Here is a 27,850-nt window from a genome sequence, read left to right as displayed (position 1 = left end):
TTATTATTATCTTCTTAATACAACAGTTCTCTTATGGTGTGAGAATGTGGCCTGCGCCCTACAGGTTGCCAGCTCAATTCCATTGGGCCATGAATAACCTCCTTCCTGATTGAGAAGAACTACAAATACCATACCAGAATTCTTCAAATAATGACCTGCACTTCCATAAAAGCCATACTCATAAAGGCCGCACCGTGTATACTGTGTGCTACCACATATCACGGAAGATCGTTATCACCAAAAATACAATCTGTATACTTTATGGGAAAGTTGCTGTGCACTTAATAGTTTTATTAACAGACATGTTGCAATATTGAAGATGACGGGGTACATATGTATTCCACATGAAGCAGTTGGGCATTCAATCGGAGTGTAAATGACGAAAGTGAGTTCCAATCATAAATCTCAGAAGTACTGTTCTTCTTAGTTTATGTCTGCATGACTATTATACTGCCTCCCAGTGGCCATGGCGAGCACACCAGAAGCAGCAGCAAAATAATTGGATTGCAGCATTTAATCATGATGCACAAACGGTTTAATGCTTTACATTCTATAGAACAATATTATAGAGTGCTATTTTCACTTATTAAAAAACACTGGAAAGACTGGAAAGGAGTAATGGCATTTTCCATTCATTTCAATGGGGAAAGATGATTTGAAACAAGTGTTTTGACTTACGAGAGTGGTCATGGAACAAATTAAACTCTCAAGGCACCGCTGTATTAGATTTCAATTATGGACAGCAAGGTCTTGTCCAAAAATCAGCTGGCATAGGCTCCAGCTCGACAGCTTGAATTAAGAAATATCTCGTAACATAATTTCTTTGTTAAAAAATAAATAAATAAAAATACAACACATTTTTTCAGGTTTCATGGAGTGTTGTGTTCAGAATGTTGCAGGAGAAAAATTGAATTGAATGTATTTATTTTCCAAATAAAATGTGGAAAACATGAAGCGCTATACTATTACTTTCTATATGCCCTGTCAAAATGTATACCGGTATATACTTCTAGGCTCCCCTTACTAGCCTAAAACTGATAGAGGCCCGATAGTCTCTACAGTTGTTCACTAAGGACACTGTATGAGAAAATGAGCAATAAATCAAAGGTTTGCCTCTCCGGCCACATAAAATATATAATGTACAATGTACATGAAATTACTATAAGGACTACAAAATGATACAAATTTTGTGTTTAACGGTGTATACAGTACATGTGCATAAACCAAAGCTGTAATCTCAAAATGTGTGAAAAATATATGCGTGTTTTGCAAGTGCTCTTATAGTATGTAGGACCAGGGGCGCACATGGGATTTTTGAACTCAGGAGGGATGGGGAGACGATTTTTTTTAGGGGAAACGTATTTTGCAAAAACCAAGCCCATGAACAAAGCTCGTCGTCCCCCAAATCTCCATTCCCCCATCGTGTGTACGTTCGGAAATACGCTCCAAGCGCGTTGCTTTACTCAAGACTGTTTGGAAACTCAGAACGTTGCTCAAATGTGCCATTTGATTCAGAGTGCCCTCCCAAAAAGTAAACACTTGCATTTAGAAAATCAAACTCTGCCTCCGTCAATGTAATCCCTACGTTAAAGTGTCTCTTTTTATCTTAAAATGGATTACCTTAACCAGAATCCCGCATTACATTGTAGCCAAAGGTATAATACATGGAAGTACAGTGCTGACATGAGTAGCAGATTTGGACGGCCGACTTCAGGAAAAGGAGTGATTAAAACTTTGACTCAGAGGTACAAATTCCGACATTTTTGAGTAACTTAAACACATCAGTCTTGCAGCATAACATGTTATTCTGGCTCCATGTCCATCCCAATAGAAGAGAAACATTAGGCCTCTGTTTTAACGGAGATTTTTGCCACCTTACGTAGCGAAAGTGGAGGGGACGTATCGTGATCTTCATGAAAGTGAGGGCAGCCTGACCCCCCCCCCGCCCCTCATCCCGAATGCCCTCCGTGCCCATGTGTAGAACTATGTTTTTGTTTGATTATTAAAAAAAAGGTGCCCCTTCAGATGTGTGGCATTTCGGTGGTCCGCAGCTAGTTCAGCACGTCCACCTCCCCGTTGCTGTACTCCACACTTCTCCCTGGCTGCCTGCCGGACGGGAAGCGGGCATTCTCGCTGCTTTTGCAAAGGGTATCGGGTTGTTCCATGTTGACGGTGGCACGACTGGTCTCGGTGACTGATGAACTGTTGTGATAGCTGAAGTGGCTGTTGCTGACAGGGGTCTCTCCCCAGCCTGTCTTACCCCACGCCGATTTCCACTGGGCCCATTTTCTCTGCAGTGCCGTTTGGGCCTGACGGCGACAACAAAACAGCGGTGACGGTCGAAATTCAAAGTACGAGCCCCTGGCATGACATGGGTGGTACGGGGAATTCAATGGTGGCCACTATGTAAATAAAACATGCACAGTTGCACAAAAATGCAAATTTGCGGCAATAAAAAAAGTGGATTAACGTGTGCAATTTTGTGGCCACTTGTGGTGCCACACTGGACAGTGGAGAAAGCAAAACGAGTGTGGCACTAAAGCTATGCAACGCATGAATTCATTTTATTTTAGGATGGTGATGAGCTACATTCATTATAATTATTGATAATCATTTCCAGGAGACGTTTAAATATGTTATTGAGAGCAAAGTTGCTTGACAGGCAGAGGTACAGATTTAAGCACATGTGCATTGCGGTTTCAAGCATAGTGCACTTCATTTGCTTAGGCAAGTTGTTCATTGGAATCATATTCAACTAACAAATTAGTATTTCATGCGCATTATCTCGTGGCCACATAATAGACCCATTCTTTTTCCCAAACACCACCCAAGCATGAAGAAATTGATGCTCAACCTATTAAATGAATATATAGTATTTGACATAGAACTAGAGTCCAATTAATACAGTTATCATTCAGACTGTTATATTGTATTGTTAACTTACCTCACTATTGCAGAAACATAATATAATTGCCACCAGCAGTCCCTGTAAAACAAAAGGATCAAACTTGAAGAACGGTGACAATCTGAATTTCATGAACTAAAAGGCCTCAAATAAAACTTTACCCTCTTAACATGTAGCATTTGGATTTTCAATATGCTGCATTTGAGTAAACCACACTTCCTGAAGTAGTGGCTGCGGTCCTCATTATCATTGCCGGGTTTGTTGTTTAATTGAATAAATAAACCCTGCAGCAGTTGGTGCCTTGAGGTGGTTATGATTCGCTTTACGACGACATCACTTGTCTCGATTGACGTCTTTACCACAATGCCTGCTGACTGCACAGCAGACATGGCATCTGTAAAGCTGAAGTTTATTGGTGGCGTTGAACGAAAGGTTTAAAGGCCTCCACCCTGATAAGCTTTCTTGTACTCCTAATAACAGTGGCGAGAAGAAATAGTCTGTGACTTTATAAACGATTAAATCTTTTTTTTTTTTACCTGGAAATGACAGAAGATATTTACAAAGAAGTCATAGATGGCCCGACTGATGCGCCCTTCGGGTCTCCAGGGAACAAGAATGAACTGGACTCCGAGCAGAGGGATGAGGATGAGCGTGGCTCTCACAGCCTTCATGTAGGTAGTGGACTCGGCGCAGTGGGTCTCCTTCAGCTTGGTGATCAGAACTCGCAAAATGTTCAGGAGAAAGAACAAGTTCACCTGAACACAGAAGAAAGGTGGATGAGCATGGAATTGTTATTTATTTATTTACACTCCTAACCACTATTTGAGGAATACAGCAAACTCATGTACCGGTAAGCATTTAAGCAAACAAATTCATGTTGACTCAATTGACACTGTCAGACAGTTATTATTTTAACGTGCTTACCACTGTTAGTTGCAGATTGGTACTACAGTACTACCACAATATTGGATCGCAACAGAATGTCCAGGTATACCTAATGAAGTGTCCGCTGAGTGTATACACTTTGAACATTTACTCACCAGCAGCGCCGCATGAATGGGTCCGTGAATGATGTAGAGCAGGTAAGTGTTTGAGTTGATCCAGCACCTGAGACACATATAATATTAGTTAATACTATTGTTACTGACCCTAACCGCTAGTCAATCCTAACCCTAAAAGTAACCCAATCTTATCCTCAAAAACTAATCCATTCTAATTTATTAACTTTACCCGAACCTAATCATAATCCCTAAACCTAACCCAAACTGTAAATCTAAAATGAACCCCTAATCCAAAACCTAATTTAACTCATTCAGTACCCTAACGTTTGAAACATTTTGAAAAAATAAAATAAGATATCAACAAATTCCTGGGATTAAAAGGCTGGACTGTGAAAAGACATATAAATATGTCTTTAGGATTGAATGAGTTCATCCTGACACCTAACCAAGCCTAAATCAAATTCAACCTCACTTTAACCTAATTCTTACCTGCGTCTAATCCCAACCCAAACAGCGAGCCCAGGCCTAACCAAACCCCTAGCCCACACATTCATGACCCGATCCTTAACCCTTGATGACATCACTGAACTGGCTGCTCACTTGTCATTAAAGAACAGCCCACGAGCCACAGCATAGGTGATGGCAGGAATGATGGGAAAGCCTGAAAATAGAGACACACAACAAACAGCCTTTACTTCCAATATGGCCAAATTCAAGTCAACTCCAGTGCTGGTTCCATTGAATTGCTTTCGTCTCAGTTTTGTCTGCATCAGGTCTGGCACACTGATGCCCACGTTTGTTTGTTTATTGAACATATAAACAAGTAAACGGAAATATGATAATAGTTAGTAAAAAAATAAATAAAGAAGAGAAAGCACATCACTATAGGCATCTTATCTTTAAACACAGTTTACATGTTCAAAAGGGAGTAGGAAGTAAACAATTATATGGTTCTGCCCTTGTTCTTTGTATATTTTGACTTATTTCAAGTTAATACAATAATAGCTTATCCATATCCCTTTTTGAACACAGCAAGCGCTTCACACCTTTTCAGGTCAGTTCCATATTTGTTCCACAAATTACCGCCTCTGAAAGAAAGACACCTTTGCTTAATATATGTATTTTGGATGGTATATGTTTTGGATTTTTTGTAGCCATCTGTTCATAAATACAACTGTTGGGACATTCACCGGTGCAATTTTAGACATGTATTACATCTAAAAAGGACATGAAATGATGGTGACATCACTCACCCCACCCTAAGACATAGTACCAGAAGAGCTTCTGCTCTCCGACAAAGACAGCCACGATGATGAGAGTGTGAAGGTAGATGCCCTCGCACAGCATCCAGAAGTAGTTTGAGGTCAACGTGTATTGGGTGAGCACAGCCAACACTTTACAGCTCACCTGCCAGAGAGAAGGTGTGATTTATCATCTGAAAATCACCACAAATAGTTTGTAGCAAATCAATTAGATGTTCTTTCATTTTTACGTTACGTTTGAACTCACAGGGTTGCTAGTGTTTATGGCCTGGTTGTTGGCTGCTGTCAGAGAGAGCCACATGATGGTTACAATCGAGTTGAAAATGAAGGAGAGGAACATGTTTTTGTGGAGGGAGATTCTCTGGCAGCTAAGACTCCTGAAAAAGTGGCAAAAATATAACTTTTTACTGGGTTCATCCAAATATTGTAGATCACCTATATTCATTTTTCATTTTGAAAAATGTTTATACAGTGGAACATTGACTGTCCTTTCCATTGTGTAGAGTTTCCCATTGGAAATTGTGAAAATAGAAATATGTCTGCGTGTCAAACCATTACCATCACAATTATTGGTGGGGGATAGGAACCGAGCCGTGCGGCAAACAGCAAAAAAAACGTAAGCGACGCCCCACATAGCAATGTTTTGCCTAGAATTGCCTATATTAATAGTTTAAACTGCAAAAATACTATGATCCCAAAACAGTTTAATATCATTTCAAAGACATGTTACGACATTTTCCTTAGTGGCTTACCGATAACTGGATATAGAAAAAAAAATGCACCAGAGGTGCGAAGACGCTGGCATGTGTGTCGCCAAAATATTGACTGCCTAGCACGTCTGTCGTTTGTTATCTTGAGCTTGTCAGAAGCCACTCAGCAGAGCAAAAACAGACTTAGCAAAGACTATATGAATTCACCTAACAGCCCTGGCTAAACTTAAATCCTCCCCCCGACATACAAAGATCTTCAAACAGTCATGATGTATCACTTCAACATACTTCTTTGACATAAAATGCTACATTCGTTTCATCCCGGGCTTTAGCGGCATCTTGTGGTATTGTAAGGTGTTTCACAAGGAACACAAATATGTGAGTAAGTTTGTGATTAGCGAAGAGGAAATAGGCAGGGATTCACTTTACAGGCATTTTTTTTTTAAGGTACCTCATTAGAGTTGTGACCCTCGGAGGTCAACGACAAAACACAAGTGGTCATACTACTACACACTAATTTTCAAGAGGAGGTGAAAAGACTCAAATTCACTCACTTGAAATAGGAGAAGATGATGAGGCAGATGATGAGGGAGACAATGGAGAGGCCATGACCCACCATGGCCAGGTAGTACAGACTGATGGCAAACTGTTCAAAACAAGTAGAAATCACCTCGTTTTAAATTATTTTTCATCTAAATCAAGGCACTATAAACAGTAAGTTTAGCACTGGCGCCATTCATCCATTTTCTACGGCGCTCGTTCTCCTCGGAGAACACAACACTACAGAACTCGACAAAAGAAGGCCTGAGTCCAGATTGGAACCTGAGACCTCTTGACCGTGAGGCAGACGTGCTAACCAATAGCTTTTCCTTGTAGTTTCATCGTATTCCCAACCAAGAGATTTGAGTGCATTATTTTCACCTTCAGTTTGTCCTTGGTGTAGATCTGACACTGCGTGTAGTTGGACCACACTCTGTTGCTCTCTGGGTGGTGGAACCACTGTCCATCAGGATTACAAACTTTGGTAACCTTTTCTGTTGGACAAGATGGTAAAATTGACTTTGCGCGATTTGATGTTCATTTATTTTGTATTGACCTTCTCCTGGCCTCACCAGCAGGGTCGAAATCGTGGAAGTATTCAGGGCACATCTGTATGAACGTCCCCGGAGACGAATCTCCCCAACACAGCCAGCCGTCCCATGTGCGGTTACAGTAGTTACCTGCAGGGAGCGGTAGATACAAGAAATATGGGGAGACGTGAGTCATCTGGAAAACAAAAGGTTCCTTCAGTCTGACGGAATGAAATTAAAGAAATACAGTCAGTGTGTTGAGAATACGGTAGTTGCAAATTGTTTGACAATATCAATATAATATCAATATTATTGTGATATATTAGACATAATATATAAATAACTTAAAATATATATATATATATATATACTGTACACACATAGACACAAAATTATACATACATACGGTATTTAATTAGACAACATTTTAGGGGGAAATTTGCCACTTAAGTGCCACTAAACTTCCATGTTTGAAGCGTTGACCTCAGAGTACCTCACACAAGGCAGTAGGGAATGGATAGGTGGATGGAGGAATGGAAAGACGGATGTGGTCATATGTGAGCGTGAGAATTATTTGAAAATGGAAAGTCAATTGTTATACTGAACAGAGACCCAACAAATGCACACAACTGAATCATGAAGGTAGGCAAGAGCTTGAACATTTTAAACGCCCCGTCATATATATGAACTAGTCAAGATAGATTGCATTGTCCGCACAAGCTACCTCTCCGCAGCTGGGCCGCTCATACGGGACCAACAATAGACGGAAGCTCGGCAGTAGCACGCTGCCGAGCGGCATGTTGGGAAGCCGATCACGAAATAACATTTCAAAGGCGGATTAGAGTTGAGCAGCCGTAAAAAGCAGTGACACCAGACAAAGGCCAAGTTTCCTTTCTTTCATACTCACATCCTCTTTCTTTGTAGCAATCACAATATATTTGAATGAATTTACTGGAGCGCCAAACGCAAAGGGCATCTGAGGTGAATGACAGACAACTTGAACAAAATGTATTTTTGTGTCTTTTTATGTCATTTCCCCGCGACCCTTGTGAGGATAAGCGGTATCGATAATGGATGGATTTCTGTCATTCATTTTATGATATGCCACTTTTCTTTGTCCTTCAATTACTTTGTTGAGCAGTAGTAAAGCATTAAAATGGAATGCCGATTTCAGTCCATTAGAGGATGCTGGTCCAGCTCTTATTTGTTTCGGATTTTGCCATTGTAATACTACAAATATAAATAATCTACAAAATCGATTAAAACAATTCTTACATTCTTATCCGACAAGTTAAAAAAAAGTTAACATTAAAGTTAACCACAGTACATCTAGCAACATGAATCAACAATAGATTGTCTTATTTCGTTATAAGGAGAACACTGCAGCATGTCATAGAGCTCTGGAAAGCTGTTTTGAAATTAATCTCAACTCTTCAGCTAGAGTGGCCACACGGAACAAGATAGTGACCCAGTATTTGCTAAAAATAGGAGATTTAAATGTTTTGTCTCTGTCTGTGGAATGTGTCAAATGAAATAGCTCAATACAATTTTCATCTACCATTTAACAGGGTCACATTTAGCTCAGTTAAAGTTGACGTTGCTGTTTAACTGTACATATGCACTTATGTCATATTTAATTTAATATCAAACAGAGGTTCGTGTATTTTAGGCTCATTTTTTAATTTAATATTTAAGAAAACGAAACATTAAAGAACAATAATGTGCACATAAACACTTCAAGTTTTTGAATGTATATATATATATATATATATATATATATATATATATATATATACACATATATATATACATATATATATATATTTTTTCCCTGAATTCATTGTACTTTATTATACTATATTGCATGTCATTACAGGTTTGACATGTTTTGCCATCATAAAAACAGTTTTACTTAATCCAGCATGTCCTACTCTCAGTGAGTCTTGTGAGGATTGTTCCTTATTTTCATCACCGACCTTCTTGTCTCATTCTTGTCTCCCACTAATGGGATTACAGAGTATAAATCTCTCCCTGAATTTCCTTTGTTCTGCTACTCTTGCCAGATCTTCTTGACTTCATATTTTATAATTGTTTTGGCCTCATGGCTCTTGTCTTCTTTTTCACCGGTTTTACGAGTGACTTCCAATTGATACAGTGCCACCCCATCGGCGTAATACCACATATGCAGTTCAAAATGACACTCAACCTGTGAAAAACCCTCAAGTAATGGTTTTCATGAAGTTTTAGCGACAGAGGCGGTCGCCTCCAAATGTAACATGCAGGAAATAACCCTCGAAGCTCTGAATGTTTTGTATAAGTGCCTCAGCACCTGCCCCGCTAATCAGAAGCCTTTGTGCTTTTCTCACATTCTTCTTCTCTTAACACTCCTTGGTGAGGCATAGTGTTACAAAAATGCCACAAAAGGCCAAAGAAAAAGCAAACTACATGCAGTGTTAATCCTTTGGTACTCACTTAAATGTCTCATACAACTCTTGGTACAGTATATTTTTACAAAAAAGACTGTTTGTATTTCAGATTGTACGAATTCGGGGGCTGTTCGACTTGAGAGGTTCCACAATATTTGCTGTTTGTTGTTATTGTTTTTTTCAAGGGCTGCAGGCCAACAGGTTTGAAGTGTACCGGTAACTCACTTTTACATCACTGGGATGAAGACAAGTGGACAGCTACTAACTATTTGCTGTCAGAAAGAAGTTGGGCGAATTTGAACACTAACAGAGCTCATCTGTGTATACCACATGTCATGAAACGCAGCATTGGCTGGGCCACCAACATTAACATGTAAAGTAGTGATTCCTAACCAGTGTGTCGTGGCACATTAGTGAAAATGAAATAGGCTGAAGAATTATTTACTACAAGAAATATTTTTGTTTTCCAGCCAGTTTAACAGGCAGAACGATTAAATGCTCTTCCAATACATGACAGGGGGTACATTAATAACTTATTGTATGTTTCCACTTTTTGTGAAATTTGTGTTAAGTGGTGTGCTGTGAGATTTTTTTCTGATGTGAAATAGGTTAAATAAGGGTTGAGAAACACTGATAGAAAGTGCTTAAAACAGGTGAGAAGGGGTATCACAGTAACGACGGTAATACTATTTTTTCTATTAAATACATGATATATGGTGTCTTAAAATGGGCCCTAATTTGACCCAAAAAGGATACAATTTGAGTAGTATGGGGAATGGTAGCAGGTAGGGGTGTGCATCTCTCCACAAATGACAATTCAATACGGTTTTCGGTACGTGGGGTGTGAAACGATTCAAGGACGGTGCGATTTGAAAGTTGAACGATTCCATTCAGTTCGATACGGTACGACTCAGTTCAAGAGGGTAATTACAATTGCAATTTTTTGTTGTCACTTTACATACATTTGACTGAACGTCTCAGTACTGTAAATATGCCATTTCATTCAAAGATACATTTCTTCACTAAAAGACGATTCCATACGTACCTCGATATATTGCAAAGTAGAGTGATTTGGGACACTCACATCTTTGACATCAAAAAATAATTTTCTGGTTCAAACCGTTTTTTGTTAAACCCCCAGTGACTGGCCTTCGACAAAATGGAGTGGATGAGTGGGTATTGTGCGGTAACGTCACCTTCTTCGGCTCGTGGTGGATCGTGTATTATCTTCAGGTAGCACTCGAACTGTGCAGCCAGGATCTGGTGACGTGTCGTTCCTGGTACGGTGGATATGTTGGCCAAATTCTCTTGCTGGTCCTGCAAGGCTAAATCATCCGCAGTCATATACTCCACATCCTCGCATCGTGTAACCTGTAGAATGTAGTCATCAAGATTCATTCCAAGAAGACCCAGCCTTTCCCAAACACTCAATTTCCAATTTCTCCGGAGTCACTTCATTGTTGTATCACAATACAATACAATAAACATTCAAGCGAACACACCATAAAAAAATCATTGTGCTTCATTCGATTAAGCAGTGTGTATAAACATTAATATTAATATATATATATATATATATATATATATATATATATATATATATATATATATATATATATATATATATTAATATTAATATATATATATATATATATATATATATATATATATTCTTTTCTAAAAGAATATTTAGAAAAGTAGATTCTGAAGATGTCGAAGTTACTACGAAAAAAAACAGCATCGTTTGGCAGTATTTTGATGCAGCATATGACAGTGGACATGGCGGCGGGACCAGGCAGACGAGCATGAGAGCGATTGTTCCAGCCAGGCGCTGCATGCTCGCCGCACAGCAAAGATTACCCAACTAATTTGTGAAACGACTGCCCGCGATATGCTGCCGCTTTTTGTTGAAGGCAAAGGGTTCGAAAAATTAATGCTGCATATCGAGCCTGAGTACGCGGTGCCAAGTCGCAAAACAATCACGTTCCAACTCGAGAGTAGCCGTAACCAAATAAAAGAGGAGATGCTACGAGCGTTTGAGCGGGTCAACTACTGTATGTGGCCATAACTACAGACGGATGGACGTCCATAGCCGCCGAATCTTACATGACTATAACGTGTCATTATGTGGACGAAGGACATCTCCGCTGCTGTGTGCTTCAGACATGTGCCTTAGAGGAAAGACACATAGCTGAAAACTTGGCTTCTCACCTGCGGGGTGTGATGGGTACGTGGGCACTACAAAATAAAGTTGTCGCCTGTGTGCATGATAATGAACCAACCATGGCGAATGAGACCCTGCTGGACTGGGAGTCGGTACCATTACTCATTACATTATTCATAATAAATGCCATGCATTGCATTGGAAGATGTATCAGAAATGTTTTTCTCTTTCAATTGTTCACCGTTGCATCAATAGAATTTAAATTAACAAACTGTCCTCAATGTTTGGGCTAAAATAGCCCCTAAATACACACAACATTTGCATTTTAAACTTTGAATTCAATATGTATTAAAATTCAAGTTTTCTTCCTTATAGACTAGTCGCAAATAAAATTTGAGACTAGTCGGCGGGCAAATTAGTCGAAATTCCCATCCCTAAATATATATATATTAGGGTGTAACGGTACACGTGGGTATGTCATGCTCGGTTCGGTCCACTTATTAGCGCAAGCTTACGCACGGGCGCTCTGACTGTTGCACGCGGGAGAGGAGGGTAGCGGCATAAAAGGGAGAGCCAGAAAAAAACAGAGCTCGAAGGTCCTCCCCGTACACTCTCCTGTTTGGGAACATTCTGGCTGTCCTGTTAAAATCGCTGATGGGGAAAGGTACCTGTAAAAGTCTCAAAGTTGTGTGCCGACATTGCTACATGAGATTGGCCGCTATGTTGCAGATAGCACGTATGACATGCACGGCATCATCCAACTGTGAATGTTTCTTGGACGAGGAAGCAAAAACGTCAAACTTATATAGCGAGATTTATCATATTCTAGCGTCTTCCAGGAACACGCCGTCAGACGTAGTTTAATTATCACGTTTTTATTAATCCAAGTTCAACTGCTCGCGCTATTCTTTCTCCGCTGCTCCACTCACTTGCCGTACGATGCATTCATGAACCACGGAAATATAACAACTCAGCAACACACAAATCCGAGCACCACACAGATAACTCAATTCGTTACAATATGCTGTTTAACATTCAAAGATTTCAATGCCTAAAAAGTGTATACAATTTCATAAAGACTTTTTAAAGTTACTGTATTTTTTTCATTATAAAAAGAGTTTTAATATAGTTAGTAATAATTGTAACTGTTATTGTATGTATTTTTTTTTCCATCACAAAAAGGGAATATATAAATGTACTGTAATGACAACTTGTCTTTAACTTGAATACTTAGATGTGTCATGTGTATTTAAACTTAATCTGATTTAGCATAACCTGTATTTACTTGAAAGTGCAATATGCATCATCTGATTGACATTGAAAAACGATTATCGTTCCCACCCCTACATATACATTATATATACAGTATGTGTGTATGTATAAATAGGTATATAGATAATCAATATAAATAGCAATAGGTGTAGTGTTCTTACCTCTGAGCCCAACACCAGTGCAAATATCAGTGATAGGGTTCTGGTCCTCCACATGTCACTAAAGAAGGAACAATGAAACACATTAGAAGCCATCATTTGTGGTTTTTGCATTCATGTTTTGTTCATCTATCAAGAAAAGAAGTCATGTCAGTCATACACGTGTTTAGTATTGGACAAAAGGGCAGAAAGTTCCCTCAAGTGTTTCTGACTAACACCAGCCAACAATTGAGAAGGCATAATTAGGATAGCAGGAAGGTAGGACTTTTTAACAATTAGGTGTTTCTTCTGTTGGAGGAGGGAAAAGAAACACAAAATGGTCTAATCTTTGGACTGCCTGGCCAGAAAGTCATACTGAATTTTGTTTTAAACTGTTTAAGGGTGATCGTTCTAACTATTTCCTGAAAAAGAATCTTTCAAGAGAACATAATCGTGGGAAATACAGGACACAGCAATGACTGTATGTGACCCGAGTACACAGTGAAAGTTTAAAGATCGAGCACAATCTGTTCCAGGACACTGGTTGACCTCTAGTTTGCGCCAATTGTATAGTATTAAATAATAATTTTCCCACAGTAAAATGTAAAGTAGGATTGTCGCAAAACAAAACAATTTGAACGGGATAGTGGGTTTTAATTTCAATGGAACGAGTACATTAACTCGAAGTGAATCATTCCTCTTTAAAATGTATCGGGATACGTTTCAAATTGTCCTTGATTGGAGAGTAGAGGTGCAACGTTTAATCGATTATCAAATTAATGGATAATTATTATATTTTTTATAATTGATAAATCATTTAGATTTAGACATTTATTTTTTATTTAAAACATTGCAAATGCTTAGATTTTCAGCTTCTCAATAATAAATAATAATAAATATTATCCAATCAAAGTGGACTGATCACTCTTTTGAGTTAAAAAAACGGTGGGTGCAAAAGTAGGTATACAGTTATAGAAAAGAGAAAACACTTAAAATACTTGTTGCGCTTATTACACAAAATAAAAAATACAAAATAAAAATATATTCATCATTTGTGTCACAGTAGTGATAATACTGTATGCCTACTTTTCCACACCCCTATATAACATTTGCTTTTACTTTTTAAAACAATTATCCATTCATTTTGAACTATTTTCTGACATATGACGGACCAAACCAATAACTAAATCATAATTAATTTTTTGGTGTGCATTTTCTGCACTGTCAGTTTGAAATAATGTCATGTTTTTCAATAATGGGGTGGAAATCAAAGAGTAAGTCAAGTTAAAAAATGTTCCTTACAATATTATGTTCTATGCGCCTCCACTAGTCTAAACACAGCATTTTGATTAACATTGCATTTGTGGAATATGAATTAAGCAGCAAAATCCACCCATTTTTGCCATCTCAGGTGGCGGCCTTTTTGCCACTTGCTGTCGAATGAAAATGACATCACAGTTGGACATGGCACAAAACAAAGAGGGAAGCAAAAACGGGACATGTGCGGCCTGTCATACACAGTGCATGTAGTGAACACTTGTGAGATCAGCTGCACAACCTATAACCATCCAAATTGGTAGTTTAATTCTGTGATTCTCAACCAATGTGCCGTGGCACATTAGTGTGCCATGAGAGATCAACAGGTGTGCTGCGGAAAATTATCCAATGTCAATTATTTAGACAAAAGTATTTTATTTTTCAAAAGTTTTTCTGTTCATTTGTTAATTTATGTATGCCAAGCACGTATTGAAATAGGCAAAACAATTAAATGCTCTTCCATGAGAGGTAAAGGTACATAATTAACCTGTACATCCACTTTTTTTGAATCATTTTGCGAAGTGGTGCGCCGTGAAATTTTTTTCCGAGGTGAAACGTTTGCCTTCGCTCAATAAAGGTTGAGAAACACTGTCCATCCATTCATTATCGATACCGCTTATCCTCACAAGGGTCGCGGGGCGTGCTGGAGCCTATCCCAGCTGTCTTCGGGCAGTAGGCGGGGGACACCCTGAACCGGTTGCCAGCCAATCGCAGGGTACACAGAGACAAACAAACATCCGCACTCACAATCACACCGAGGGGCAATTTAGAGAGTCCAATTAACCTAACAAGCATCTTTTTGGAATGTGGGAGGAAACCGGAGTACCCGGAGAAAACCCACGCAGGCACGGGGAGAACATGCAAAGTCCACACAGGGGGGCCGGAGCCAGGATCGAATCCACGACCTCTGAACTGTGAGGCAGTCGTGCTAACCAGTCGTCCACCGTGCCGCCCTGAGAAACACTGGTTTAATTGAATCAATCTTTATTTTCCAATATGAAGGCTTTTCAATTTAGTTTTTTCTAAGACATGATGTGACTCAAATTATGAAAAAAAAAAAAAAAAAGAGAAAAAAAACTGAAACAACTTGTAGGGCTATATTTTATAAGCTAAAAGTATTGTTGTTTCGTTCATTTGCTAATTGCACTGTACACAATGCTTGGCATTCTAATGCTTGGCATTCTAATCTCTTTTTTTTTTGTGTGTGTACGCGCTACATCCGACACGTTTTTTGTTTAAAAAGTCAGTCACTTGTTGGCAGATACTCTGTAAATAAAGAATAAAGTATGCCTTGTATGTTATATAAACAGCTGCCTATGGCAAAGTATTGTTCCAATTAAGACTCATAATGTCAAACACACTCGGGTATTATAACCTCTTGTTGGAGAAAAATTGTCTCTACTAGCAAACATTATGACCATAACCGTACCGTGGCCAAGTAGTTGCTCTCGAGAAAATAACTCCCCTTTAATGGCAAGATGGCCTTTGTTTGGAGCAAGATGGACGGCTGATGTCTTCCGAGCATTCCTTTAAAGGAGGCCACTTTTTATACTGTTTCGACTGACAGTCACTGCCAAATAGAATATGTGTTGTACTTTGGGTAACCACTGGTAGACACGTCACTGAGCAACGCTGCTTTCACAATAGAAAACAAAGTCATGTTGAAATGTATAAACATGACGGCTAGTTTCCAGTTCAGTTCGGCATCCCACAGTACGGATGCCAAATCTTTCACGTAGAAAAGAATACTAGTGTAGCCAAAGTCCACTTGATCTGAACATTACCGTGGTAACGCGAATTGTACAGGACAGCAGTTGGTAGAGCAAAGGAAGTGGTACCTGTTGCAGATTTTGGCAAAAGAAATGCAAAATGGTTCATAGCATAACAAAATGAATGGAATTGTTCCACATTGACGGTGCATCAGGCACATCACAGTTACTGGCAGCCCTGGTCATAAGATAGCGGAGTAAATCACTTAACTCCGCATGCTTTTGTTGTTCCATTGGCGTAAAATGGCTGCTAGGAGAAGAATGTAAGAGAAGAAAAATACAGTATGCATGAGTCACCGTACAAGTTGTCGCGTGATCAAAGTTGTGGAAAGCTGTTTTATTTTTTTTTCCACTACTGTCAACAGGGGGCAGATTTTCACCTGTGATCATTAAAGTGGAAGTCAACCCAAACATATTTTTTTCAAGAATATGTTCCCAGTAGGGCCACTAGTTGAAACACGTCATTCTGATTAATTTTGCGTTTGTCGAATATAAGTTGAGCAGCAAAATGCACTCGTTTTTAGCCATCTCTGGGGGCGGCCGTTTTGTCTTCCGTCGACTAAAAATGACATCACAACTGCTCACAACGACCAATCACTGCTGACCTGTTTTCTGAATCTGAATCAGAAGACAAAATGGCCGCCCCCAAGAGATGGCTAAAAACGAGTGGATTAACATTTATTCCACAAACGCAATATTTATCAGAATGCCTTGTTTCAACTAGTGGGCCTGCATACAACATATTCTTTAAAAAAATATGCTTGGGTTGACTTCCACTTTAAGGATGCTAAGATGACCCTTTCTGGCACATATGAGGCCTTTGTTAATAAAGTTTTCACATTTTGTTATTAAATTGCATTTTCAGTTATAATAATGATAAAATGTTACTCAAAAAGTGCTTGTACACATCAATACAGCATTTTTTTGATGGTGCCTCTTTGACCATGGTAAAGATTGTTTATATTTCCAGTACTTCCTATGGGGGGGGAAATTTTTTTTTTTGTTGCTTCATGCGGGGTTTTAAATGGTAAACATTGTGTATTTGTTTAAGAAGATATGGACATCCCACATCCTTTAAGCCTGCTTTAATAGCCCCCACTGCACTCACGAGGTCGCGGGTCATGACGTAGGATGATGGGAAATCCAAACACTGTTGTTTTGCTTGACCAGATTTAGGATTATTGACCCTCACACTAGTTGAAGTAGATGCAGATGGCAAATGTTTTGTAAAAGAAGGTTTTAGCTACCCGTGTATCTGGCCTGCCTGCGTTTTGAAGTTTGACCGTCACAATACCTTAATTTCTTGAAGATTTACAGAATATTTGCATTTTGCCACACGTTAGAGTCTTTCACAGCTTTCACACTTGACTTGATACTGTTTTATTTTTTTCGTAGCAACTGCACTTCATTTCAGAAAATCAACGCATATTTAAGATGAGACTGACATGTTGACATGACTTTACCCCTGAGCCAAAATTATAAAATAATTACCCACCTAAATAAATGAATAATCAGAAATGTTTTGAGGAATCTCTTTGCAACTGGCATCAACATGTAATTTATACTGTACATTTAGACTAAATTGTGAAACTTCAAGAAGAACAAGCATGTTGTGCTGATGAGACTGTTCAACAGAGATAAGATAAAATACCACAAAAATACCACTAAGGGGAAAAAATGGCTGGAGGTCACAATTACTCGAACTGAAGTCTTAATATTGTTTTACAGCTCTATTATCATTTCTACGTCAACACAAGTTAGTAGGCAGTTTTATCCTTTTGTGAGGTTTACCAGAGAAGCAAAAACTTTTGTAAAACTACTGTTATGTTCCCTCTATTAGTGCTAATAAATTCCATGAAATACACATAGGGAAAGACATGCACTCATTCAGAACCACAATATATTTCTGGAGAAATGTCAGCTTTTCAGTGTCATGACAAATCTCAATGTATTTATCATATTGTACTAAAGAGTATTTCTTCTACTTTAGTAGAAGCCGACACAATATAATGTACATAGTCCTTTATTTGATGACGACTGATGACAGGTAAGAAACTCTACGCTGAAGCGTTCCAGGCTGGTCCACCAATGTTTGGGACCACGAGCCAAACAACAAGAGAGTTTATGTAGCTACTGTACAAGTGAGGTCTCTGGAAAGGAAGGATGAAGGTTGTGTAGGACACGATTATCTCCCACTCTGTCATCCTGCAACCACTTCCTCCTTTGACAACCCCCTTCACCAGGGCACGCACACACGTACACGCACGCCCCCTTCTACATTGGCCAACATGTAAAAATAAACCATTGTTATAAGTACACAAAGGGACATGGGAAGGATTTTCAGAGTGTGCGGGACAATTCTCCGTGTAACAAGATGTTCAACTGGCAGCGAGTCAAGTTGCTAGCTAGCGTGAGATCGACACTCGGTGCTGCTTCTTGTCAAACAGCGTAAACTGATGGCTCTCAAATGCACAACACCAGTCACAAAAACATCCAAAACAAAGTCATTAATCCTTTCCAACTCCATGCGTCTACACTACAAAGTCATTTGGAGCAGTTCACAATCAATATTCATCTAATAAAATGACAAAAACATAAAAACTTTGAATGAAATACGTCATGCTCTCCAGAGATGCAAATTATTTATGGATCGTTAAAAATTATCCTCCATTCTTTTCACCTGGGAGCTAGTTAGTTAACTCTGCAAGTCAGAGCTACAGTAGCAAGGTCACGCTCATTTGTTCTACTCTGGTAGTGCCCAAAAAAAAAAAAACCCTACAAGTGGGCCAGCAACAGTGTTGGCCAACCTATCCTCACAATGTCCAGTTTTTCAAGTACAACTTGAAAATGCATTTTTGATAATGTTTGACATTCACCCCGCTACTATGGCGCACTTCACAATACTATTTAGTAGGGATGTCACGATTAATCGAAAATCGATTAAAAATCAATTCAAACCGATTAATCGGCTTGCGCCAAACATCATTGCGTATTGTGTCTGTGGATGGCTGCAGCACCACACTAGCGCAAAAGACAAGCATGGTAGTGATTTTTTAAAAATCGAATCGAATCGAAAATCCGGAACCGAAAATCTTATCGAATCAGGGCTTCAGTGAATCGTTACATCCCAACTATTTCGCTTAACCAACTTTGGTGTCGTGGGCCAGCCCTTTTGGAATTGAAGGCCCTGGGCAGATTACATTGACATAGCATCACATAGAAGATGAAATCTGAATGCACAAAAAAAAAAACACCACCACCACAACAACAACACTAAAGAAATACATACCTGAAATTTTTGCTTAAGTACAGCAACAAAGTATTTGCACTTGGTCAATTTTCACCACTGCAATTACTTAACAAAATCAACACTTGCCGTTTTGCAATACACAAGGCTACTGACTTAAATGACACAAAAACACGTGGTAAACCAGACGCACAAAGGTGCACTGATAGCTCATTTGATTAGTGTATGAGACCTTTAAGCGTGCATGAACATCGAAGGTACCCCTGTACTTTAACTAGTCCCTCCATAAGAGGAAAAGTGGGTGTGGGTCAGAGATTTTGCAGCCTTTTGCAAAGTAAACAATATGTAAATAAGTAAAAAATATGTAACAATCAGAACCAGACTGCTTGATAGAAACGATGCTACTAGACATGGTTGATGGTTCCACTAAAAAGGTACAATGCAGGTCAGTTCTCCGCAGTATGGCTCAGATTGCTATCTCCTGTTAAGTATTACGTTTTTGCCCACGGGTGTGTTGGTTTGATGGTTATAGCAGAATAGCATGACATCATAGCAGCTACAGGAAGTGGCACTTGCCAACGAATTAAACAAAGGCAGTGTGACACAACTATGTACAAAAGTTGAACAGAGGAAACTGCTTGCTTGTTGACAACCGTCTCACACATGTGTACAGTACCTGAACAGCTACACACATTTTAGTATAGCTTGAGTTGCTAAATACAGCATGCAGGTTATGCAGTAGTTACAAATACAGCATCTACTATTATGGAAGCTGGACTGAACAGGCTAAAGCTAGAGGCAAATAGGGAAAGTCCAGATATATTTCTGTCTATGGTATAAAAAAAAAAAATATGTGCGAAAGCCTCAGGGGATGAATATTCCAGTAAATTGCCGTTAAAAGCAATTTGCCAGAGCACTGTGCAACCCTCTGTTGAGAGCTGACTTTAGTCATTGAAGTACTTTCTGGAACAATCCCTCCCCCAAAAAAGAACTATTTATTCATTTTTATTGGCCGTTAAGCGTGGAAGTTGGCTGGTCATTCGTTCAGAATCAGCCTCCAACATCTGTTTGATAGAAAACAAGTGGCTTCAATTTGAGGAACGAAAGTTCCTCATCATGGAATAATTACAAGCCTTAGGGGCAGCGCTAGGTCATCTGTAAGGACTTTGGCTTTGGAACTGGAGAACCATGTTTCAAGTTGCGCTGCAGACAAATGTAAAAATGGCAACTAGTTGTTGGAGAGATGCTAGTCTGCTTCCTGGCTACTGTTTAGCTGCCCTTGAGCAAGCGACTGTCCCCACACTCCCAGCTCATGAGGTACATGCCGCTTTCACCCTGACAGCTCTCCTTGTGTGACAATGTGTGTGATCTAGTTTTGTGTGTTGTGGGGGGAAAAAAGACAGCAGAGTATACATTGAAATTGAAACCTGAGGGATTACAATGGGGATAAAAAAAAACTAAAAAAAACGTTTGTATTTATCCCGTAGGAATCAAACAAACTAGATACCTGATACTTTGTAATGGATCCCTGCTTAACCTTATTATTGAAGGTGCTGAAAGACTTCCGCAAACAGCTGCCATTGCTACTCTTAAAGATGTCATATTTAATTTGTCTGAAACCCAAATTTGCGGTCGCAGCACCAAGAGCCAAAATGGGCTGAGGACAGTAAGAGCAAAATATTCTGATCATCAAATAGACATACATTTTCTTTGAAAAGTGTTTTCTTTATGTTTGTTGTAATAAATTAATGCCTGTTGACCTCTTTTATCATACTTACTAAAAGCACCTTGATGATTGCTTTGTGAATTTGGTATGCCTCACTGGCCATACCTGCCGCGCCCCCCCAGCGCATCTTGCAATTTGGTAACAAAAAGTAGACTCAATTTTAGACTGGCTAAAAGGTGGTCTATTTTGCAGCACAGGTGGTGTAACGCAATTTTGGAGTATTGACTGAAGGCGCAGGCGGACAGATTCGGCACGGCTTACTCGGGCATGCGCGCCGTGCTGCCCTGATTTTGATGCCAGTTGAGGGATGCAGCGAGGTGTGACCGGGAAAACACTCCGTTCCATCCCACAGTGGCACACAAAGGTGCAAATGCCCCGTTACATGCAATTCTACTGGCGCAAAGTCGAGCAAGATACCAAAAGAAAGAAAACTCCACTCATGCGCACAGTTAGACTGGCTTTGTGCTAGACTTGTGCTCGGAATTAAAATAGGGCACTTGGTGTTAACTTCGAACACAAAAAAATGAGGGCGTATTGAGCAGCCTGGTTACTTTGCTGATGCACCTAGCGGTAATCTAATGAAACACAAGCTTGGAAAACAACACGCCAACCAAAGGAACCTCCCCCACAGAGCAAACATTGAGGAAACCCAGCACACCCTGACAAACATTTGAAATATGGTCAGCTCGACACTGATTTCACCCCTAAATGACTCCCTTTTCCCCCTTTTAATCTTACTGAGGTTATTCCCCAGTTTCCCCACTGACTTATTCATGCTCTGTCTTTGTCTTGACTCCTTCTGCTCACTGTTGAATCCCCCATGTCTAACATGTATTTGGACAACTGTAGCAATCTTGGGGCTTTCTTAGCTATCATGCAAGCTGTTAGGACGGTACAACGCCCTTCCCCGCTGCTGAGGGCATATTGGTTAAACTGGACCTGTCAGACCCATTTCAGGCCTGATTAAGATTGACTCAGAACTAGTATAAGATCAATTCAAACCAACATAGAGACCGCGCATAAGAATTATTCCGATCTAGTATAGGCATGGATCAGAGTCAGACTCAGTATTCTTCACAGTACTTCACTTTTTCCACATTTTGTTATATTACAGCCTTATTCTAAAATTGAGTAAATTGAAACCCTGGCCCTAAAAAATTGCCAAATAAAATCCCATGATGACACCGTGCACAAAAGGCTTGACATCTTTTTTGACAAATTGCTCGCCATCTGCCAAACTGCTGCTTGTACAGAAGTGAGTTCATTTGAAGTAACTCCCACCACCCAGCACTCTAATCTCTCATTTTTGCTCACACGCCAAAGCAAAATATCAGCCCAGTAAAGGCCCAAATACGAAGAACTTGTAAATCAGGTCACTCTTAAGTCAAGGTATCACTGTATTTACAGCCTTGATCTTGAGGCTCACAATTTGGACCAGGTGCATCTGGTTTCCCTTTAAAATAGTTGAAGTGTTTCTGCGGTTTAACTAGCATTCAACTTTGGTAAATTGATTAGGATTGTAACATATCTGTCTATATATGATCCCGCAGATATATGCCTTGAGCAAAAAACAAGCATAAAGTCAAAGGAATGGTCTGTAAACTTCCCAGACAGGCTTGCCTTGAGGCACATATCCGGAGAAGGGTACAGATGACGTAAATGTGTAGGCTGCTTTGGCCTGTATCATCTTTAAATGGAAGAGTTTCAAAACCAAAGGGACTCTTCCCAAAGCTGGCCAACCAACTAAACTGAGCAATCAGGGGAGAGATACTGAACCTTAATCAGAGATGTGACCAAGGACTCAGTGGTCACTCTGTCAGACCTCCAGCGTTCCTCTGTAGGAAGAGGAAAACCAGCTCTTCAGAAATCCACCGATCAGGTCCGTAAAGTCTTGCACAGATAAAAAAAAAAAAAAATTCAAATCTTAAAGTAAATTTAAAAAATTCAAATTTTTTTTTTATATGTTGGAGAACACACAAAGATATGTGCAAACAAAATGTTTATTTTTTACAGTTTTGGCAATACTGTATGTGGTGTGCGCTGACGATCTTAACAAAGAACACCAAACACAAAGATTCTGTTCTACTGCCGATCGCAAAACAAGACATCTAAGGATATGATGTGATCTAACAAAAATGAAGACGTACAAACACTAGCGGGTATGTTGCGCCGATGCTTCCAGAGTGTTTCGAGGGACCGGATTTGGGAGGGCTGTAGAATGATATCGTCAAAACAGACTTGCTTCGGAAAATACTTCTTGCTGTCTGGGGAGCTCACTGATACAAAATACGACATCGTGTAAGACATGTTTGTTTTTATTTACCGCCACTTCCTTGTTCCTCAGCCAGGGAACTTCTTTGATTGCCTGCATTCCATTCCACATCCCAATTCACGGAATTATGTACTCTAGAGTACTCGGCTTTCTTCATACACATGAACATTCTTGGTTTTAAATACTAAATATGTTTAATATTTAGGATTCTGAGCCCCGACCCGTTTCGGACCCTATTATCAGGACAAAGCCACTCTTGACACCCATCAGACCGAAGGATAATCCTATAGGATAATCTTATACAACATACTGAAAAACTGTCTGGCATTTGGCGTCCTTGGTCAGGAACGGGTAAAATCAAGACAAAAACAGCCTGATTATCTTTATGTGTTCACCTTAATAAAGGCACATGGCAGCACACCTGGGAGTATGCCCAAAGGCCCCGAAGGACTGTGAGACCATGAGAGATTTAGAAACGTTTTATATCAACGATTCAGAGAGCAGACAATGTTGACATCATAAATTAGTCAGAGAATAATATACAGGATGTATTTACATTATTGCACTGAGTATTGTAAGAGCGACCTCAATTACACCACCTGATTAAATAAATACGTGAAATAAATAAATAGATAAATTATAATACAGTGGTACCTCTACTTACGAACATCTCTTCATGCGAAATTTTCAAGTTACGAAACGCCTCAATAGGAAAATATTGCCTCTTGTTACGAAAGAAATTTCAGGATACGAAAGGTAAGAATACAGTATGGGCTGCCACTCGCAGCTCCGGAGTTTCCTGAACGCAACATACTCATTGCTGCTCTGCCATTGGCTATTACCTAGCATCTTCCTGGCATCCCATTGGCTAAGAGGGACCTCTACCGTATGTGTCTATGTGTGTAGATAGACAGGTAGATAGATACTGTATATATGGGATAGATATGTCTATGCAGCGTCCTCGTCATTCGCCCCTCGGGCAATGAGGTGTTCCGATAGTTTTACGCGAATTAGAAACGAGGAAGAGAAAAAAAAAAGTAGAAAATCTTTTTTTTTTGTCCATACAAACAAAGTAAGAGATAATAGAAAAGTATGAAAAAGGGATGCGTTTGGTTGATCTTGCCAAAGAATATGACCGTAATGTATCAACAGTCGCCATGTTATTACATCAGTTCTTCAAATCAGCCAGGCAAAAACCACTTCTGAGAGAGAACATGAACTGAAGAGGGCAAAAATCGACGAGGAATAGCAATTAAAAGGTAAACGACCATCATTTTTATTCTTTATTCTTTGTTTTTTTACATTATGCACAACTTTCATTTATTGTGCAATAATCTAATTGTAACATGTATTTGTTAGATGTTTTCATGAAGTTTTTATGCTTCATAAAACATTTATGTCTGAATATTGGGGGGCTTGGAACAGATTAGGGAATTTACATGGAAAACTTACGAAATGTTCTACTTAAGAAAGTAGAGGCACCACTGTACTCCTTGTGGGGTCCTACAACAGAGAAATAAAATTCTCTCATCTGATGAGACAAAGACTGAACTAACCAGTCCCCACTCATTAGTACCAATATCAGTGCAAATAAGGCTGCAATATATCAATGGGGGGGAGGGGGACAGCACTATGAAAACTTTCTGTATATGCTGTATATGCAGTCATTAATATAACGTGAATGCAATGAGATTATTATACCATATGAAAAGGTTGTCTATGTGTCAAGTTTGTTATCTTAGCAGTGTAACTTGCGCACATGAATGGATTGCGTACTCAAATTACATCCTCTTAGCAAGCAGAAGTAAACCCTCCCTTGAATCTCACAGTGCATTAACGTTGTCCTCAACATTTAAGAGTCCGTCTAACACGATTCAATAAATATGTTACAAAAAACACTGTATATTTCCTATTTCAATTTTCAAACAGATCCCATGTGAAGTGTTTAATTAAATTACAAGCGCTTAACTCAAAAGACATTTCAGTCCTGAAAACTGAAAATACTAAAATCCATAGAACTGTTCAGGCCAGCTCTGATGGCTCAGTTATTCTCTACTCAGACTAAAATAAGAACACATTATTTCATCATAGAGGCGGTGGTTGTGGGGGAATCAGGGGGTCTTGTGTTATGAAACAAGACGTCACTTGGGAACAAATGGGGAACTCGGATCAAAGTAACAGCCAAAACTTCTATTAATACCCACAGAGCGGCTTGGCAAGAGCAGACTGTTCTGCTCCAGCCGAAGTTTCAGTGGGAAGTGGAAACTTCCCACGAACAGACGATCCCACGGTCCTACACATACGATAGGATTGATTTTGAGATTGAGGAACTTTTCAACAGTTGGAAAAAGGGATCACAGACATACCAACAGAATGCCAGCAACAGCACAGAAAATCATAACAAGTACCGAACGTATCAAAACAAGTTTTACTGTTTGAGTGCCTAAGCACACATCAATCAGATGTTGCTGTTTTTTACATAGTTTGCATTTAATACAGAGTGTTGAAATTAATCATGTGTATAAACTCCTTATCCTATCTGTGCTGTTTCAATAATTTATTTCGTGTCTGTCTGTCTGGCCCCCTGTTCTTGGTGGCACAGTGAGTCAACCCCTAGTTTGTCATTTTAACAGCTGAGTGGGCGTGACTAGCAGATGCCAGAATTGACCTATAGGGCATTTATGAGTGGCCCACAATCAACAAGTAACTACGCAAATATATGAACATGGCAAACAGTGCTAAAAAAATCCTTCTCTGTTTGACTCAAATTACATTTATCACTCACCTTTTAGTCTCTTTAGTTTGCTGTTTTAATTTTAAATGGATTGATGAGATGCGCTCTCTAAATTGTGGACTGATCTCTTTGGGTAAAATGGAGGAAAATAAATAGCATCGCATCGGCCCCAAAAGACGCCCACCAGGCATCTGCCCTGTATGCTAGATGGCCAGTCCAGCCCTGCTCTACACCAATGTCAAACAGTTAATTGCATTTTTGTTCATTCGTTATTTGACTAGTTCTTGGTTGATAGTGTTTCACAAACACGTGCGGTGCCATTATGATTCTTGGGCGCTCCCATTCATGCCATAGTGATAAACTGTGTAAAGAAATTGCTTTATGTGCTTGAGTTGGATTCTCATAAAAAAAATTTGTGGCAAAACTACTACATTGCACTGTTTTGTACATAAGCTGCTCTAGTAAATCAATTAAGAAGAGTTTAACCTTCGTAAGTGTGCATATTTATCAACAATGCTTGCAACAAAAGTGAAATACCAGAGCAGCATTCAAAGTGGAATGACACTCAAAGCAATACTAATACAAGACAGACAACATACCAAATGTTCATTGTCACGCAGACTATGCTCTCTAATATGGCAGTTAAACTTTACGTTCATCAAGGCTTTAAATTCTGTGTGGCAAGTCGCCAACCAAATAATCAAATAATACTTAATGAAGATAATCTCATTCCCATAATATCCACCCTAAAACAGACCAGGCACAATTTGAGATGCTCGTAAGGTAATAACATGAATAATACATACATTTAGTTTTTAAAAAGCATACGTAGTCCTTTGCACGACTGTTGTGCTTCAACATGCAGTGAACTCGTGGTCTTCTAGATTCTTTTCACACGTCACATCCATTCCAATAAGTGAGCTTTACAATACAATACAATACAATACAATACAACACAATACAATACAATACGATGCAATAAGGTGAATATAGTTCACTTACGTTTTGAACGGGCGAGTCGTCAAACGGACTTTTTCTTCCAAAATGCACATCCCCTCCAAGATGAGAGGCTCATGCTGCCCTGTGACAACAGTGACCAACCCCAAACAGCACAGCACTCAACCAAGGCACAGTAGCTGTTATGTGACTTCCTGTGATGACTTTCAGAGTAAATCAGTCACAATACATGCTATTAAATGGACATTTAATTTTGTTTTGCTCGTTATTTCTAACTTCCGGTAATGTGCCATTAACCGAAAAACCTAAGAATTTTACGACGGTACCGCACTAACGGTAAACTGTAGACGTGTATATAACGGTAACTATAGGTTCAATAATCAGTACCATTTCATAGTTAGTTCTAACAAAAAACGAACATTTTTATCAAAATAACGAACATTTATGTGCTAGTCTCACAACCAAATTGTGTCATTCACTTAAAAATTGTCAGAAATGTAGCTCACATAACTAATTTATGGGCTAATTTTGTTTGGCATATCAACACAAGGAATTTAAAACACTGTATCACCAGAACAGTGCAAAGCATGACACTGCCACCTGCTGTTTGTTCGTAGTGGAAGTCAGTCGAAGCGAACTTTTTATTCTTTGCATCAGTTGTAGTTCTACGTATAGTTGTAGGCGGGTCCCTGATAGTGTAGTGGTACACACACCTGAGTTGTGTGCGGTCAGCGTGGGATCGATTCCCGCTCAGTGACAGTGTCTATGTGTGCCCTGCGACTGGCTGGCGACCAGTTCGGGGTGTAGTCTGCCTTTCGCCCATTGACAGCTGGGATAGGCTCCAGCAACTCCCCATGACCCTATATAGGATAAGCGGTTTG

General features: G+C 39.4%; 1 protein-coding gene across 1 annotated transcript; it reads right to left on the bottom strand.

Annotated features, from left to right (window-relative positions):
• Positions 1-270: 270 nt before the first annotated feature.
• On the bottom strand, positions 271-27,145 carry calcrl2 (calcitonin receptor-like 2). Its single transcript, XM_086028705.1, has 13 exons — positions 27,015-27,145; positions 12,972-13,029; positions 10,571-10,745; positions 6,991-7,098; positions 6,800-6,912; positions 6,433-6,524; positions 5,416-5,545; positions 5,160-5,313; positions 4,507-4,567; positions 3,946-4,012; positions 3,442-3,660; positions 2,945-2,986; positions 271-2,309 (listed from the first exon to the last, which is right to left on the bottom strand). Exons 1-13 carry the CDS (start codon positions 27,062-27,064, stop codon positions 2,052-2,054), a joined length of 1,527 nt encoding a protein of 508 aa, XP_085884831.1. The 5' UTR covers positions 27,065-27,145; the 3' UTR covers positions 271-2,051.
• Positions 27,146-27,850: the final 705 nt, after the last annotated feature.

Source organism: Filicampus tigris, chromosome 1, assembly GCF_054856515.1.
Source record: "Filicampus tigris isolate MCC_2025a chromosome 1, RoL_Ftig_1.0, whole genome shotgun sequence".
NCBI classification, from domain to species: Eukaryota; Metazoa; Chordata; class Actinopteri; order Syngnathiformes; family Syngnathidae; genus Filicampus; species Filicampus tigris.
The sequence above is the reverse complement of the archived record's forward strand: the minus strand, read 5'-3'. Positions and strand labels throughout refer to the sequence as shown.

Excerpts from the sequence above, each read along its gene's own strand:
- calcrl2 (XM_086028705.1), bottom strand. The coding sequence starts at position 27,064 with ATGTGCATTTTGGAAGAAAAAGTCCGTTTGACGACTCGCCCGTTCAAA. Across the intron at positions 5,314-5,415 it reads CCATAAACACTAGCAACCCT|GTGAGCTGTAAAGTGTTGGC; the intron begins GTGAGTTCAAAC and ends TCTCTCTGGCAG. Across the intron at positions 2,987-3,441 it reads ATATCTTCTGTCATTTCCAG|GGACTGCTGGTGGCAATTAT; the intron begins GTAAAAAAAAAA and ends TTTGTTTTACAG.